We start from the raw sequence: 15,599 nt of genomic DNA, 5'->3' as shown, positions 1-15,599 counted from the left end.
TAACTATTTAATCTTTATTAACACTATTGAGCTGTTACTGGAAATTTTGTTTTAAAGAGATTAAGCTTATAAACTTTAAAAGAAAGTAAAAAATAATTTTTATTTTTATAAGACAAACTTCAATTATAATTATATTAAAAGTTCACGTACATATATGTAAGATTTAAAAAGAACGATTATTAAGTAGCAGGTTAAATTACTTTTAAACATAAAAATTTAAATGCAAAAGTAATTATAGAAAAAAAAACATTTTTGGCTAGTTTTTATATGTTGTCATATAAAAAAAAAAAAAGATTTTTATTTAATGAGTTTCAAAGGAGTAATTGCTGTTTATAACCAACAAAAGCAAAAAGGACCTTTGGCCTTTAATTAAATGAACGAAATATTATTAAGAAAGTTTATCTACCAAAAAGTGTAAAGCAATAAATTCAGACCCCAAAAACTTCATTTTTTAAAACAGAACTAATCGAGTTTTACTATCTAGAAAGTTATTTGATTATAAATAACTACATTGTTTTTTAAAGTACAGTAGAAAAGAAACAATTTTTTTTTTTGTTAGTTCGCCGTTTCTAACATGTAGTAGAAATACGTTTTATAACAACTGTTTTCCACTCCAATTTTTGATGCAACCAACTATCGATTAAACAAGTTTTTCTTGACTGTTTAGACTTCTTCAAATTATTTAGTAAAATTTCTAAATTAACTCTATTTTTAGTTTATTGCTTTTGTTACTTTATTTATTTATTCATAGTTATAAATAATTTTAGTCGTTTTCAATTTAATTTTATTATTTTTATTACTTTTCGTAAGACAAATTTTTGTGAGCTGATTAAATATTTAAGCTAAAATTATAAACAATTAGTTTAATAAAAAAGTATTAAAAATTTCAATTGATCGGCATACCTGGTTCAAAACTATTAAATTATAAATTTAATAGAATTTTTTTTTAATAAAATAAGAATATTACTCATTTTAAGTCAAATTGTCAGAAATTTACTGTTCTTTAAATTCAAGGATATTTATTTCAACAATATTTTGTGTACGAAGAGTAAAATTATCACTAGTCGAATAAGTTTTATAGTTATTTATTAATTATAACAAGAATAACTAGTTGCAAATTTAGTGTTTTCTGTAAAGTTTTTTTGGTAAAACTACTCAGTAAATTTTTATGATTATATTTACTGCGTTGCAAAAAACTTTTAATGCTTTAAAAAAATTAAGATTGTCTAAAACGACTAAAGTATTAATAATTATAGAATAATTAATATAGAATAATTAGGAACTTTTAAACAGCTACAATGCTTATGTTATTTTAATTAAGTTAAGTAACACTAGCTATAAATTCCTTAAACTTTTTTGCAAACATTTACTTTTAGAAATTTTGTAACTACTATTTCGCTTTTTATTTTACAATAAAAATTTTATATATTTTTGTCTTAATTGAAATTAAATCTAAGCAGGTTTAGTGCTTCGTAACTAAAAATTTTGAACTAGGAACAAAAAACAAAAATATAGTTTAGAAGTATTATTTTTGTGTAAAGTCTTTGTTTGTTAGAAATTGATTTCAAAAAAGAATAAGTATACATTGGCATTTTTCCAAAATTAAGAGACAGTAAAACATATAGTCTGTGAAAATAATACGTGCCTATGAAATAAATGTTTTTATTTTAAGACATTTTTATGCAGTCTAGTTATCAAACTTAATAAAAAACTTGGCGTTCGCATATATTGAGACACCAACACAGAAAAGTGGAAAGCCTTTTTAGCAGTATAGTAATCAGTATGTATAAATGATTTTAGCTTAACAGCTTTGAAAAATAGTTGAGAAGACATCACTTTAGCTTTATTAAATTTCCAATAGTCCTTTGTACTAACAAACTGGCTTCTTTATCGTGCGCCTTTTTATAAGTAAGAGCATGTTTTTGTTTTCAGCAACATATAAATTTCAAAATGAACACGATACCGAAAAACACCGAGCAATCGTTGGTTTTGTGCGGGTTGGGAAGGATGGGCATGATACACCTCGCCAACATCATGGCTTCTCAAAATGGTGAGCTGTTTTACACTTTTGAAAACAGCTGTGTACGGGCTGGAAACATTTTGATCACTTTTTGCGCCAAGTAATGCTTTGAAAATTTAATCAAGTCGAAATGGAAAGTTTTGATAGAGAAAAATATTTGTTACTATGTTTTTGCTTCAACTAGTTTTCAATATTGCTGTTTTTTTTTTTTATTTAGCGGTCAAAACTTCGAAAAACGAGACCAAAATTTTAATACAAGTTAAAACTTGTAAAATCTAGTGACAACTTTTACTATATAAATTTAAAGATTACTAACACATTGTTTCGTATTTGTCTTAACTTTCAACACTCTTACGGATGAAAATTAAGCAAAAAAAAGTTTTGTTTGAATAAAAAAACATACTAACTCTTATTCTTAATAAACGCTTAAATATATTTTTTTAACTAGTTCAACTTTGTTTTAGTCAAGCTATCATACATCGTTGAAGCTGATACGGAACATGCAGAAAAAGTTAAAAGGGAGAAAGGCTTAAATGACACTGAAATAGTTCATTTTAACAATTTTAAGAAAGTGATTGAGGACGAAAGGTTTTAAAAACACTATTTTAGACTATATAATATAAATAAACACATACTATATAATGACTATTAGTTTTAGGTTTTAAACCGGAATTGTTTAACAGCTGTAATTTGATTTAAATAAGATCTAATTAAAAAATTTTTGTTTTTGTTTTAATTCGGTATTTTGCACATCTTATCTCAGAAAAAAATTAAATTGAAGCTTTTACATTATTATTTGTAAAAATTTAAGTATTTGTTTAATTCTATCATCTGTATTTTAGTTTTCACTAAATAGAGTAACCTATTGCAAACAAACTGACTTATCTACAATAGTACTTGTGGTTTGTTAAACATTTGTTTAAAAATTTAGCACAGACAGCGTAATCATTTGCACTCCGACCGACACACACGAGGACATTTTGATCATGTCACTCAAAGCAGGTAAGCTAAAAATCAACACGTTTTGTTAAGTGTTATACGTATTTGAACTTTTTGTACTATTTCTATTTGAACTAAACATTTTGTGACCATTATTTAGAATTTTTTTCATTACTTGGTTTTTTTTTTAATTACTAACTTAAAAAGAATGTTATCATTTTCCGTTGAACTCGTCGTTTCGTTCAAACATTTTTTACAATTTACATTTTATGTAACAAACCTGACGTTTTGTTTAAGTTTTTTATTAATTTACTTCGATTATAGGCATGACTATCGCATTTGACAAAACCCTAAACCAAACTTAGAACTTTATATGTATAGTTTGTTTTTTATCCTTTTCTATCAAAACTGATATTTATTATTAGTAACAACGCATTAATACTGAAACTTTCAAAACTTTGTGTAAAGTCTACCTAATTAATGCTATATTACCAATTAATTTCTGACTATTGGGTTTTAAAATAAACAGGTTGAACAGTTTTTAAAACAAACTTGTTACAATCTTTCATTACATGTAGAAATACTTTGTTATATAAAACAAACTAAGTATAACTTAAGTTTTATTCTTTTAGAAACTTTTAACTTATAGTAAAGTATTTATTTTCAAAATAACTTGTTCGTTTGTCTTATGAATATTTGTAGGTAAACACGTTTTGTGTGAAAAGCCGCTTGCCAGGAACATTGAAACAATTGCCAAGTGTTACAAACTGGCTGAAGAAAACAAAGTTGTTCTTTTGTGTGCATTTAACAGGTGTCTTTAAAATTTTCTTAAAACAATTTTTACTATATCTAAAGACATTATATACTTAACTAATTGTATACTTTTGAAAAAAAAATGACTGAAGGTTATTTTTTGCGGTAACTCTTTTTTAAACATTCATATGATTTTCATAAAAGTTATTTTATTTTTTTTAAATACTGCAGTATACTGTTCTTTGGGCAGTTAAAGCTTAAACAACTAAAGGTTTGTGCAGTTCAATGTACTAGCTAAACGAACAGCATTTGTTGTTTTACTTACTGCATTAAAAACTATTTTATTTCACTTCCTTAGTTTTAAACTTTTACATTTAAGATTAGTATTTGAAAAAAAATTAGATATAAATGATATTTTTCACTTTTACAAACTTTAAGACGATTCGATCCTCAAATACAGTCGATGCTGGCAAACAAAAGCGCAGTTGGAACCATTCAGAGCATCAAAATTTGCTCTAGAGACTCACCCAAGCCGCCTATGAGATTTCTGAGAATTTCAGGTACTTTTAATTATGTCTACAACAATAAAAAACAAAAACTAGATACGTTAATTTCATACGTCATTTTTAGTGAACAGGATTATTCTTTTATTTTGTCGCAACTAGTTTGATCTGTTTTAATTATTTATGATTACTAAGGTGGAATTTTTCATGATTGTATTGTACATGATTTGGACATGCTCAGAAATATCTTGCACGAAGATCCAGAAACAATTTATTCTATCGGTATTTTTGGTTTATTTTCTAGGTTTTAGATGTAAACCTTTTTTAGTAAGTAATAGAATGTAATATTATTTTAAAAGAAGTCAAAAATGTAAAGGAGTATTTTATAAAGATAAACTAATTGTTTTAAAATTTTCCATACACAATCTAAATATTTTTAAAGAACAAATTTACTTATATTAGTTAGTTTTATTATCTGAAATCCAAAAAGTTTTAAATATTACATTAAAATTTTAAGTACTTTTGTATACAAATTAAAATAAACCTACAAACATAAAAACAAACACAGAGTTAATTTTGCAAAATTAAATATTTAAAACCCAGTAAAACAACATTTAATTTATTAAAATAATACACACTACCATATGTGTATTTTCTTCGAAATTTCAAAGCATTATCAAATATAAAGTTTACTAAATAAACTAGTACGTTTACACTTTAGTAATTGCTACAGTGTGACAAATCGGGTGGGTGTCAGAATGGCAAGAATAGCACAGTGCGTCACTTTAGTACAGCATCACTTTACCACGGTGCGTCACCTTAGCACAGTCGGTCACTTTTGCACCGTGAGCTACTTTTGCACGGCGTCAAAATTGCACGGGGGGTCACTTTTGCGCAGCGTCATTTCAGCACGGTGCGTCACTTTAGTTAGGGGGTCACTTTTGCAGGTTGTCACTTTAGCACGGTGGGTCACTTTTGCACGGAGCCTTATTTTTGGAAGAACTAAAGCTTTTTAATATGAGGATCTATGAAACTTTTTATTAAACTGATGAACAATAAATGTTAGTAATCTAAATTTGTAAGGTTTTTAAACTTAAATTAAAGCTTCTTTTTTAATTTGTCTATTAGTTTTTTAAGGAAAACCTTTTTTCGTTTTTTGTACTTTGTAGATGTAATAGTATTAAATATTTTAACACTATTTAATATCAAACCTAAAATGTTCAAGTTTGTTACTAAATAATAATATACAGTTTGAACTAAACAAATAATAAATAATACGATAAGATAGTAAAGGTATTTAATAACTAATCAATACGATAACATATTTTATATAAATTAAATAAAACCTGAGATGTTTCAAAACTTTGTAAAAAAATCAAGAATAAAAAGTAGCAAAATTGTTTAAAAACAAATAAAAGTATGCTTTTAAAGACTTTTAGTATATTATTATTTTTTGATTTTATAATTTTGTTTCTCCTAATTCTAATTACAAATAATGTTATTTAAATCTTCATACCTTATAGTAATATAATTATCTTAACATACTAAAGTTTTAATTTTAATCTTTTTAGACTAGAAAGTTTAGTAAAACTAAGAAAACTTTTCAAATAATAACCCTAATTAGTTAAGTTAATTAGAAAACTTGAAAATTTTATACTTTATTTTTTGAAACAACTATATTGTTTTAAGTATTAAATTTAGCTTCATTCAAAATAAACTTGTTTTAGATTAAATTTTACTTGTAATAAATTTAAAAAATTATTTAAAAAACTTCCAAAGTTAAGTTGAAAATTAAGTTTGAATATTTTACGATTCTAATGCGTGTTAATTTTTGTTTTTAATTTTGTTTTTAAACACGTCTTTTATATAAAACAGAGTTTTAAATATTCCTAATCAAAAAATATATTAACAAAAAAATTTCAAATGAAGGTTTTAAAAGGTGTGGTTTGTGCAAAAAAGCGCTCAGTCAAATTTTAAAAACTTAAAGACGCTTCAGCAAAAATAGAAAACAAAGTAATAGTGCAAAAATTACACTCGGCGATAAACTGACGCCGTGCAAAAGTGACGCTCCATGCAAAAATGACCCCTATACTAAAGTGATGCTGTGCAAAAAAGACCACCGTACTAAAGCTACGCCGTGCAAAAGTGACCCACCGTGCATAAGTGAGCCACTATGCATAAGTGACGCACCGTGCTAAAATGACGCCGTGCTGTTCTGACCTGTTCTCGATAAAGCACCATGAAAAAGTAAACTGAAACATGCTTAAATACTTTAATCACATATTCAGTTTTAGCAGATGTCAAACATATAAAAAAAGTAAGTACATAAATATTTCCAAGCTTAACCCTATATACCAAACTCGTTGTTTGTAGTCGCTGCATTTTACTTAAAACTGAACTAAAACGTGGTTCCAAGATTGTTTAAAAAAAAATTTTCACTTAGTTTTTATAAAAAACTGTTTAGCAAACTTTAAAATATAAATACTTTAAAGAAATCAAACAAAAAATAATCAAATGACGAAAGGACCACTTAAAAATAGTTAAACACTATAATAGTTAAAAAATAGTTTTAATTTAAACACTTAAAATAATCTTGTTTTCAATTGTCCACCAGCGCACGTCTATGACCCGGAAATTGCTGCATTGAACGATGTTGACACGGTCATGGTGGTTCTCAAGTTTCCTTCTGGTGTGTTGGCGCACATCGACATATCAAGAGACTGCAGGTTCGGCTACGACCAAACCGTACAAGTAGGTCTTTTGTATTTTTTGGGACAAAAGTGTAAATTTTTCAACTAGACCAAGCAGAAAGCTTCTGTACTAAAGTTACTGCTCAAAGTAGAGTTGTCGCTAGCCGAGGATTCTACTTATACGCTATTATTGGCCTGGTTTATAAAGCAACGTGCGCTCTAACTTGTATAGTAGATGCCCCAAGATAACGCTTAAATTATAGTCGACTTAAATAAACTAAAATGAATTACTTACTATTTACTAAAGGTTTGATAAATCAGTTACTTATACTAATTTAAACTTAGTTCGAATCTGTGATAATGATTATATTTACAATGAATTTGCGAAACGAAAAGATGATAAAATACTGCACAACATTACACTAATAAACCAAATTATCAATTCTTTTAAAAGACGACAATACTCGAATAAAAGAAACTAAAAACTAAATATTTAAACCAAACTCAAAAAGTGTTCTAAAATCGAAATCAACTCGACAACAAGATTGAAACCATTAAAACTTAAGTGCAGCGAAAAGCTGCACTGACTTCATTCTGCTGCAATGCAGTAGAAACTAAAAGAAGTCGTCATTACTCGCGATTGTTGAATTTATACTCGCTTGAGAAAAAAGAAGAAAGTAAAAAAGAGACAATTACCGCGTAAGCGGCACAGAGTGTAACCTGATTTTCTTGTAAATACAATTCGTTGCTTTAAAACGAAGCAGAGCAATGGAGAGTGACAGTACTTAAAGTACGCATTTAAACGTTGTTTTCAATGAAAATTCTACTCATTTGTTTCTTTGTTTGTACTGTAAACTTTAAAAAATCTTTCTAAATAATATAATCATAGTTCTTTATTTTTAAAACAAAGTTATGGTTAAAGTTTAGGAGAAATAATTGCTTTAATTTTTTTAGGTGTAGTAGTTTAAAAAATATTTTTTATATAGATAGAAAATTTCTTACTGTACTGCTTTTCGCATTCTTTGTTCAACTGCTTTTTTGACAACCTTTAAGATTAATAATAACATATATAAAGTGTCATATTTCGGCATAAAAAATGTTTTCGTTAAATTTTTACAAAAACTATATGTATGTATAAACAACACAACAATTTAAAGATATTTTAAGTAAAATTTTATACTAAAAATCTAAAACAACATGGAACTAAAATGTAAAAATTCAATAGAAGTCGAGATTGTACTTCTAAAAAACAGCTTAAAATACACTTTTGTGTAAAGTTATAATACTGAATTTTCAAGTTAAACAATATATATATATATAGGTATATGGCAGTGAAGGTAATGTTATAAGCGACAACCAGCGAAAATCTGCGTTGAAAATAAACGGTGGGATGAAGCAGGATGATATTCATTTCTCGTTTGTTACAAGGTTGTGCAACATGCTTTTTTTGTTTAAATTGTTATTTAACTTAAATAAGCTTTTTACTGAAATGCTGCTTGTATTTATAAAACCTGATAATGTGGTTAAAACAGAATAAATTATGACTTATGTTTAGTTTCTTAACTAACTTAAAAGAAAATATTTTAAAAGTCTCGACTAAATTCTGAAATATTCGAAAACTAAAATAGAGAATTCTAACTATTACATGTAAATGCTAGTTTGATTTAAAAAAAATAATTTTATATAGAATAGTAATAAAACTATTTAAAACTAAAATAAAAGCTTATATAAACTTTTTTCTGATTACGTAAAAAAGTTCATGTTATCTTATTATTAAAAGGGTAGCTGTCAAACTTGCACGAGCGTACAAAATTGCACGAGGGGACAAAATTGCACGAGTGCACAAAATTGCATGAAGATACTTTTACACGAGGGGATAAAATTGCACGAAGATAAAATTATACGAAGGGTCACTTTTGCACGAGCAGAAAATTTCGCACGGAGAAATTTTTGCAAGGGTTATTTATTTATTTTTTTATTAATTTATTATTATTTCTTTGTTGATTTAATTTTTTTCTATTATCACTGTTACCCCTAACCTCACCCTCGGTCGGTAGCTTTTATTTTTTAGATTAATTTTAAACTATTTTTTTAATAATAAATTTTATTAGTTTTTTTTTTCTTAACATCACTGTTACCCCTAACCCTTACCCTCGGTCAGTAACTTTTTTTTATTTAATTATTATTTAGTATTTTTTTCTTATTTTTATCTATTTTTTTCTGTTTGCTTTTTAACTGTCGTGCAAAAAAAATGTAACTCGTGCAAAGTTGACCTTTGGTGCAAAATCGTCTCGTGCAATTTTGTTCCCTTGTGCACATTGGGCTTCGTTCAATTTTGTTTTCGTGTATTTCAGTCCTCTCATGCAATTTAGTAACCTCGTGCAATTTTGTCTTTGTGCAATTTAGACCCGTTCCTTATTGAGACTTAGCCTAGTACGTAGCTGCAAAGCTACATTATTTATATTTCTTATAAAATTGTGTTTTTATCTTAACTTTTCTACATTTATTAAAGTTTTGCTTTTTTTGTTTTTCAAATTTTTTACCAGTGAAAACTTAGTTTTAAGTAGAACTTTAATAAGTCATAATGAGGGAATTTATAATTGATGATTTAAAAAAAAATTAATAATAAAAATTATAATATTATTTCAACAGGCTGTAAGTAATTGTTTTTTTCAATGTTTTAGCTTGAGTTTCTTGCCGCCAAAACATTTAAGTGTGGTATTATTGTGATTTTTCGGTTTTAGTAGTTTTTCTTGATGATTTTGTACTACCTTTAACCGTTATTCATTTTGTAAAGGGTAATTACTTTCAAACTTAAACCAGCCGCGATTTAAAATGTTCTATTTTTATTCGGATGTACGACTAATTATAATCAAAAGAAAATGTTTAAATTACAGATATGCTGATGCTTACAAGCAAGAATTAAAACACTTCTTTTCTTTAATTAGAGGTAAAACTTTATTTAAACTTATCTATGGTTTTATTTTTTGAAATAATATTTTTCTAATTATATTAAAGAACTAAAATTAGCTGCAAATTTAGTTTTATCAGTAATTAACATGTAAAAATTTTTGTTTTTATTAAGTTGAGTAATTTATCTTTTAATTTTAGTTTTAAAGTAGATTTTTCGTTAAATTTTTCAAATTTGTTAAAAGCTTTAAGATTAGAAACTCATAAGTCGTACGGTTACAAACTTGATAGTTAAAAATGTCGTTGCTTTGTTACAATATTTAAAAAAAAAAAACATTTTTTTATGCGATATCTTCAACTTTTTTTACTCACACAGGAGATGAAACAGACTGCATGATAAAAGCGTCGGACACAATTAAAGCGACTTGTCTGAGTCAAGCGGCAGAGGACAGTTGGAAGGAAGGAAAAATTATTAATGTGAAGGAGTACATGCAACAAAATTATGGAAAGATACTCAACCAAATTGAATGATGTTTTATTGCAAATTTTTGATAAAATAAAATATATTTGTAAATACAGCAATACTTCTGAAAGCTATTAAAAACTTAAAATTAACTAGTATGTTACATATTTAGAATAACTACTTTGAAAATATATTAGTTGTAAAAAACGTATTATTGTGTATTTTTTACTTTATAAATCACAATAAAAGTTCTCGAATTAATGACAAGGAGAATGATCAATTCAAATTTTTAAATTTTATTAACAAAACAATGTTTCTATCGTTTGAACTAAATTAAACGAGATCATCAGTTGAATAAAACCTGTTAAAATAATATTTAAACATGCAAGAAGACATTAGGCTAAACTGGCATTTATGAGTAAAAAAAAAACTTATAGTTTAAAGCCATCAACTTAGAAAAATCATAAAATTACCAGGTTAGTCTATGTCAAGGTTAGAAAAATATAAGCTACATAATAATATTATAAATTTTAAAACTTAAATAATTAAACATACTTACAATTAGCAGGCTTGTAAAATTTGTGAACAACAAAAAAAGACAAATCTTGCAATTAAAACAATAGACTAAATAAATACTTTCATTATTTAGAAAACTTCAACTATCGTTTAGTGACGTAATTATAAGTTAGGTTTATCAAATCAAATAGCGCCATATGTTTTAAATTTTTAAATTGGTTACTTTTGTTTGTTTTAATATTTGCTTGTAAAAGTTAAAATAGTTATTTTTTTATTAAATTTTCTTATGTTATAAAATAATTTTTTTTTAATGAACATATGAACATTTTAATTCGTTCCTTTTATTTAATAAAGTTCCCCAGTCAGCGTTTGCTATATCTATCTTCTCATAGGTGCATATTCTCAGCGGGTTCTCTGCGTATTGAGAAGTTTATGACTGTTTAAGCTTTATTTTAAAATAAAATGTATAGTTGCTTACAAAATTGGAACCTATAAAATGGAGACCAAAAAAACATATATTACTAAAAACCAGTTCTTTTTTTTATCATCACAACTCACCAGAAAATGTAACTGAGGGCTTTTTTTTTTGTATATGTGTATATTAACAGGTTTCAACCTTAGAACCTTGAGCTATCAAAATTTAAATATTTTGTTTTTTTAATGAAAAAAAACATCTGCACTTTGCAACAACAAACAACGTTTTGTGAACAATAGCTTGCAGTCATATTTAATTTTATATGTCCTATTTATGACTAACTTTAAATCATACAATAAGATATACAAGACACTTAATTTCAATAAGAGTAGGTATATTTCGAGCGATTCTCATCAGTAGACAAGAGACAACATTTTACAAAATTATATAGTAACCAAGTAATTATAAAGTAATCAACAGATTAAAATAGAACAAAAGCAATTACAGTAACAACTAAAACCATTTAAGTTTACTCACGTTATAATTAATCTACATTAAAACTAAACATCAAAATAATAAAAACAACAGTTATAAAAAGTTATACGAAAATAAAGAAAAAGTAAAGTCAAATTATTTTTAAATACATGAAACCAAGAGTGATTTACTGGTAAAAATTTTCCAGTCAAGATTATTGAACAAGTTTGCGTGAAAGTGAAAAAATGTGGCATAATAAAATTACATTAAATAAGTCAAAATTATAAGAATAGTAAGCCTCTGTATTACAGCATCCTTTGATATTTTCTAAAACATTAATATAGCTAAAAATAAAAGTATTCAAAACTTTAAAAAAAATTTAAAGTCATTATTATTTTCGTGGTCGGACGTTAGAAAAAAAAATAAACTTACATTCTTATAAATTTAATAAAAATTCATAAAAACAATGCTTTAAATGCTGAAAAACTATTGGATTAAACCTATTTTATCTAGAACAAGCATAATATGAAATCTAATTAAAACCTAATTTTGATTCATTTTTATCATGCACTAAGAAAAACAAACAAAAACTCATACTTTTTATGTTTTTATTAAAAATCTTGATACTATATATTTGTCTTACTATATTCACTAATAAATATCTAGCTTTGTTATGTAGTCATCTATTTGTCAAAAAAACTAGTTACAAGTGTTACTTGAAATTATCAAACTATTTTTAAACAATTTTATTTTAAGTTCTAAAATATGAGATAAATGACATAAAAACCTTTTTATTTTTCATTAGAGTATTAAAAAAAAATTTCGATAAAATTTTTGAAATAAACTGTAAGTCCAAGATAAATGAAACTCAATTAAAAAAAAAAAGTCCTAAAATTTTTATCTCACATCAGGCTTTGACTTGCTTTATTAGTGATTCAAAAGCTTTATTCAAAGGCATCTAAATTAAACTAGTATTTATTGACTATATACCCTTATAATTAGATACAATACTAACGATCACTAATTAACGAAAATAACTATTATCATTACATGTAGACTTAGTGGTTACATATCGCGGGTTAGTTTCAAAGTTAAAAGCTTAAAACAATCCCTTTTGTGTGTGCGTAGTGTACTGTGCAGTGTGCACTTAATTTTCAAGTATAAAAGGCTTAACGCCAAGTTTAATTAATTTCAATTGAAATTTTATATGAAAAACTTTTCTTTAAAAAAATAGTGTAATCACAAATCACAATATTTAAGAATTTCTGAATTTTTATAGAAAATGTATCAAACTTTAAATTAGTGAGTTTAAGTATTTTATTTATTAAGTAAAATAAGCTGACCAAAAATTAACACATTATATTAAAATTACTGGTTTATACTTAGCATATGACTACCTTGTTGTTTTACATTTTAACTTTTATATATAACACAACTTACTTATTAAATATTTAAAATATCTGTATGGGATATTTAAATTAAACAGCCGACTCCTACTTTGCCAACTAATTATTTTATTAACTATAAAATACAATATATATTTAATTTAGTTAATTATGATTTTATGTATGTCGCTGTAAATTAATTATTGGTCAGTACATTGTAAGCCCAATAACAGTTTTTTTTTTGTGTTTTGGTTTTTTCTTAAAGTTTAATTTTTTCATTTTTGATTTTTACATTTGAACTAAATCTGCTTCCTAATTCTATATAACTTTGATTCAATCATTACAAACATTCAATATATAATATACATGTTACATCGAGTTTCTGTGACTTTTATAGCCTTCACCGTCGTTAAGTTTTATTAAATTTTATTGATTCTCTATCTAATGGTTAATGTTTTATTTTGTTCAAAATAGATTACATAAAAACTAAATTAATGATCTTTGCAACACAAATTAAATAGTTTAAATAACCTCGTTTACATTCTGACGTAATTATTAGTTGCAATAAATGTATTTTTCATTAGTTAACGACCATAAATTTTAAATCAGTTATCTTTCTCATTAACGTGAGTTGTTTGTTTATATTATACTTTGTTGTTTTGTTGTGTAATTTAGCTTACTTTACTTATTTTAGACTTAATAATCATAAATATTATATAGTTTTATAACAGTCGGATTTAATATTTAGTATTTTACCTATTAATAACTATTATCTGTAGAAAATATCTTATTTTAATGAAAACATGTATACACCTACTTTATTCTATGCTTCTATTCTCTCATTACAGTAATTATTTTTTTACAGAACCCAGTTGAAGTTTGTTGATTCGTTGACACACAGAAACATAAGTTGGTAAAATAAAGGAAGATTACTGTATAATTTGTCTTTATTTATATTCCAGTGAAGTTACTTAACTAGGATCTTTTGTTAGCAAACAATTAAAACTATATTTTGAACAGTTATATCAAAACTATAATTTTTAGTTTGTAAGCACTTTTGTTGTTGAAACAATTTTTCTAAGAAATAGAACTTGCATTTAAAAAATTTTAATCGTTGTTATACAGAACTAAAACTTTTTTATGACTTAAGTTATTTTAAAAAAACTAACATTTTTAAATTTTTGTTCCTAATAAATTTTTGTCTACCATTATATTTACTTTTGCTTGGGAGCAAGAATTTGCAGACCCAGGTCTAATTGTTAAATTTAGAATAATAGAATTTTAAATTTTTACAGGGGAAAGTTATAGGAAAATAATTTATTCTTGTTTATCTTAAATTACATAATCATAAAAACTTCAACCAAGTTTCAAATAAACGCCAAGGAACTTAGAACTTACAGTTTACAAAAAAAAGTGTGGCTTTAAGATAAAATGCTCAAAAAGATCTTTAAGATGTATATATAGCTTAAATTACTACAACTCAGGCTAGTTTGAGATTTTTGAATAAATGAATTATAATTCACTAGTTGTTGCTTATTTTTAAGGTTGATAAACATCAGATTTCACTCTCCCCTCTGCAACAATAAACGTTTTCTGAAGGTCAAGTGAGTGAGTTTGAACTCATGTGTTATTCCACCTGCCCTTTCTATAAAATTATTGAGACAAAAAATTAACTTTTAATTAACAAATAAAACTAAATCTATCTATAAACAAAAATAAAGTAGAACTTTTAAGTTAACAAAAAAAAACAACTAACCCCTAACCATTTATTGGAAAAAAAACCCTCGTGATACGTTTGGCAAACACTCACAAGGTTAAATCTCAACATTAAAAACCATATATAGTTTGGAAAAATCCTGAAGCTCAAATCCCCAAGCAAGTGCTGCTGACAAAGAAACAACAATAGCAACAATCCAATTATAATATCGCTGCCACCATAGTGATTCCAAAATTAGCCGTAATTTAAGTAGCAAATATCATTAAGCAGTATAAATTAAAAACAAATAACTACAAAACAACAAACTCCTAGAAGAAAAACTAATGTAATTTATTGTTAGCAATAAGTTAACACAAATCTTGATCAATATTTAAAACCTGACAAATAATTTCTCTCAAACTAAGCCAAATTAGAAAAAGTACATGGTCTCAACAGAAATGTTCTTTATATAATAAAAATAAAATAAATAACATAAAATATTCAAACTTGAATTTATACAGTAATCGAAAATGAAAACAAAATATACATTTAGTCTAGTTTATACACAAGTGCACAAAAAAATAAGACAATAAAACAATATAATCAGACAAATTAAAAGCACTCCAGTTTTACTTCTTGTAGCAAATAAATAGAAAATTTTTATAACCACATTTAAACTCATCTTTTTCAATTTTTTTTTAATTTTCTGGTACACTAAATCAAAGTCTTGGACCCAAATACCTAAAGGAGTTTAGGCCAAGTCTTGTTCTAAGTCTTTCAGTTATGAAATTTAATTTTTAGAAAACCTTGTATTGTGTATGTGAAGAGAACTAGC

General features: G+C 25.7%; 1 protein-coding gene across 1 annotated transcript; it reads left to right on the top strand.

Moving 5' to 3' along the window:
* Nucleotides 1-1,950: 1,950 nt before the first annotated feature.
* LOC145843047 (myo-inositol 2-dehydrogenase-like) lies at nt 1,951-15,008 on the top strand. Its single transcript, XM_082950514.1, has 11 exons — nt 1,951-2,050; nt 2,485-2,608; nt 2,952-3,022; nt 3,662-3,770; nt 4,151-4,272; nt 4,411-4,497; nt 6,830-6,966; nt 8,227-8,333; nt 9,803-9,855; nt 10,192-10,325; nt 14,967-15,008. Exons 1-11 carry the CDS (start codon nt 1,951-1,953, stop codon nt 15,006-15,008), a joined length of 1,086 nt encoding a protein of 361 aa, XP_082806640.1.
* The last annotated feature ends 591 nt before the right edge of the window (nt 15,009-15,599 follow it).

This window comes from Thalia democratica, chromosome 8 (genome assembly GCF_965202585.1).
Source record: "Thalia democratica chromosome 8, ktThaDemo2.hap1.1, whole genome shotgun sequence".
NCBI classification, from domain to species: domain Eukaryota; kingdom Metazoa; phylum Chordata; class Thaliacea; order Salpida; family Salpidae; genus Thalia; species Thalia democratica.
This window is presented reverse-complemented; position numbering and strand designations above follow the sequence as displayed.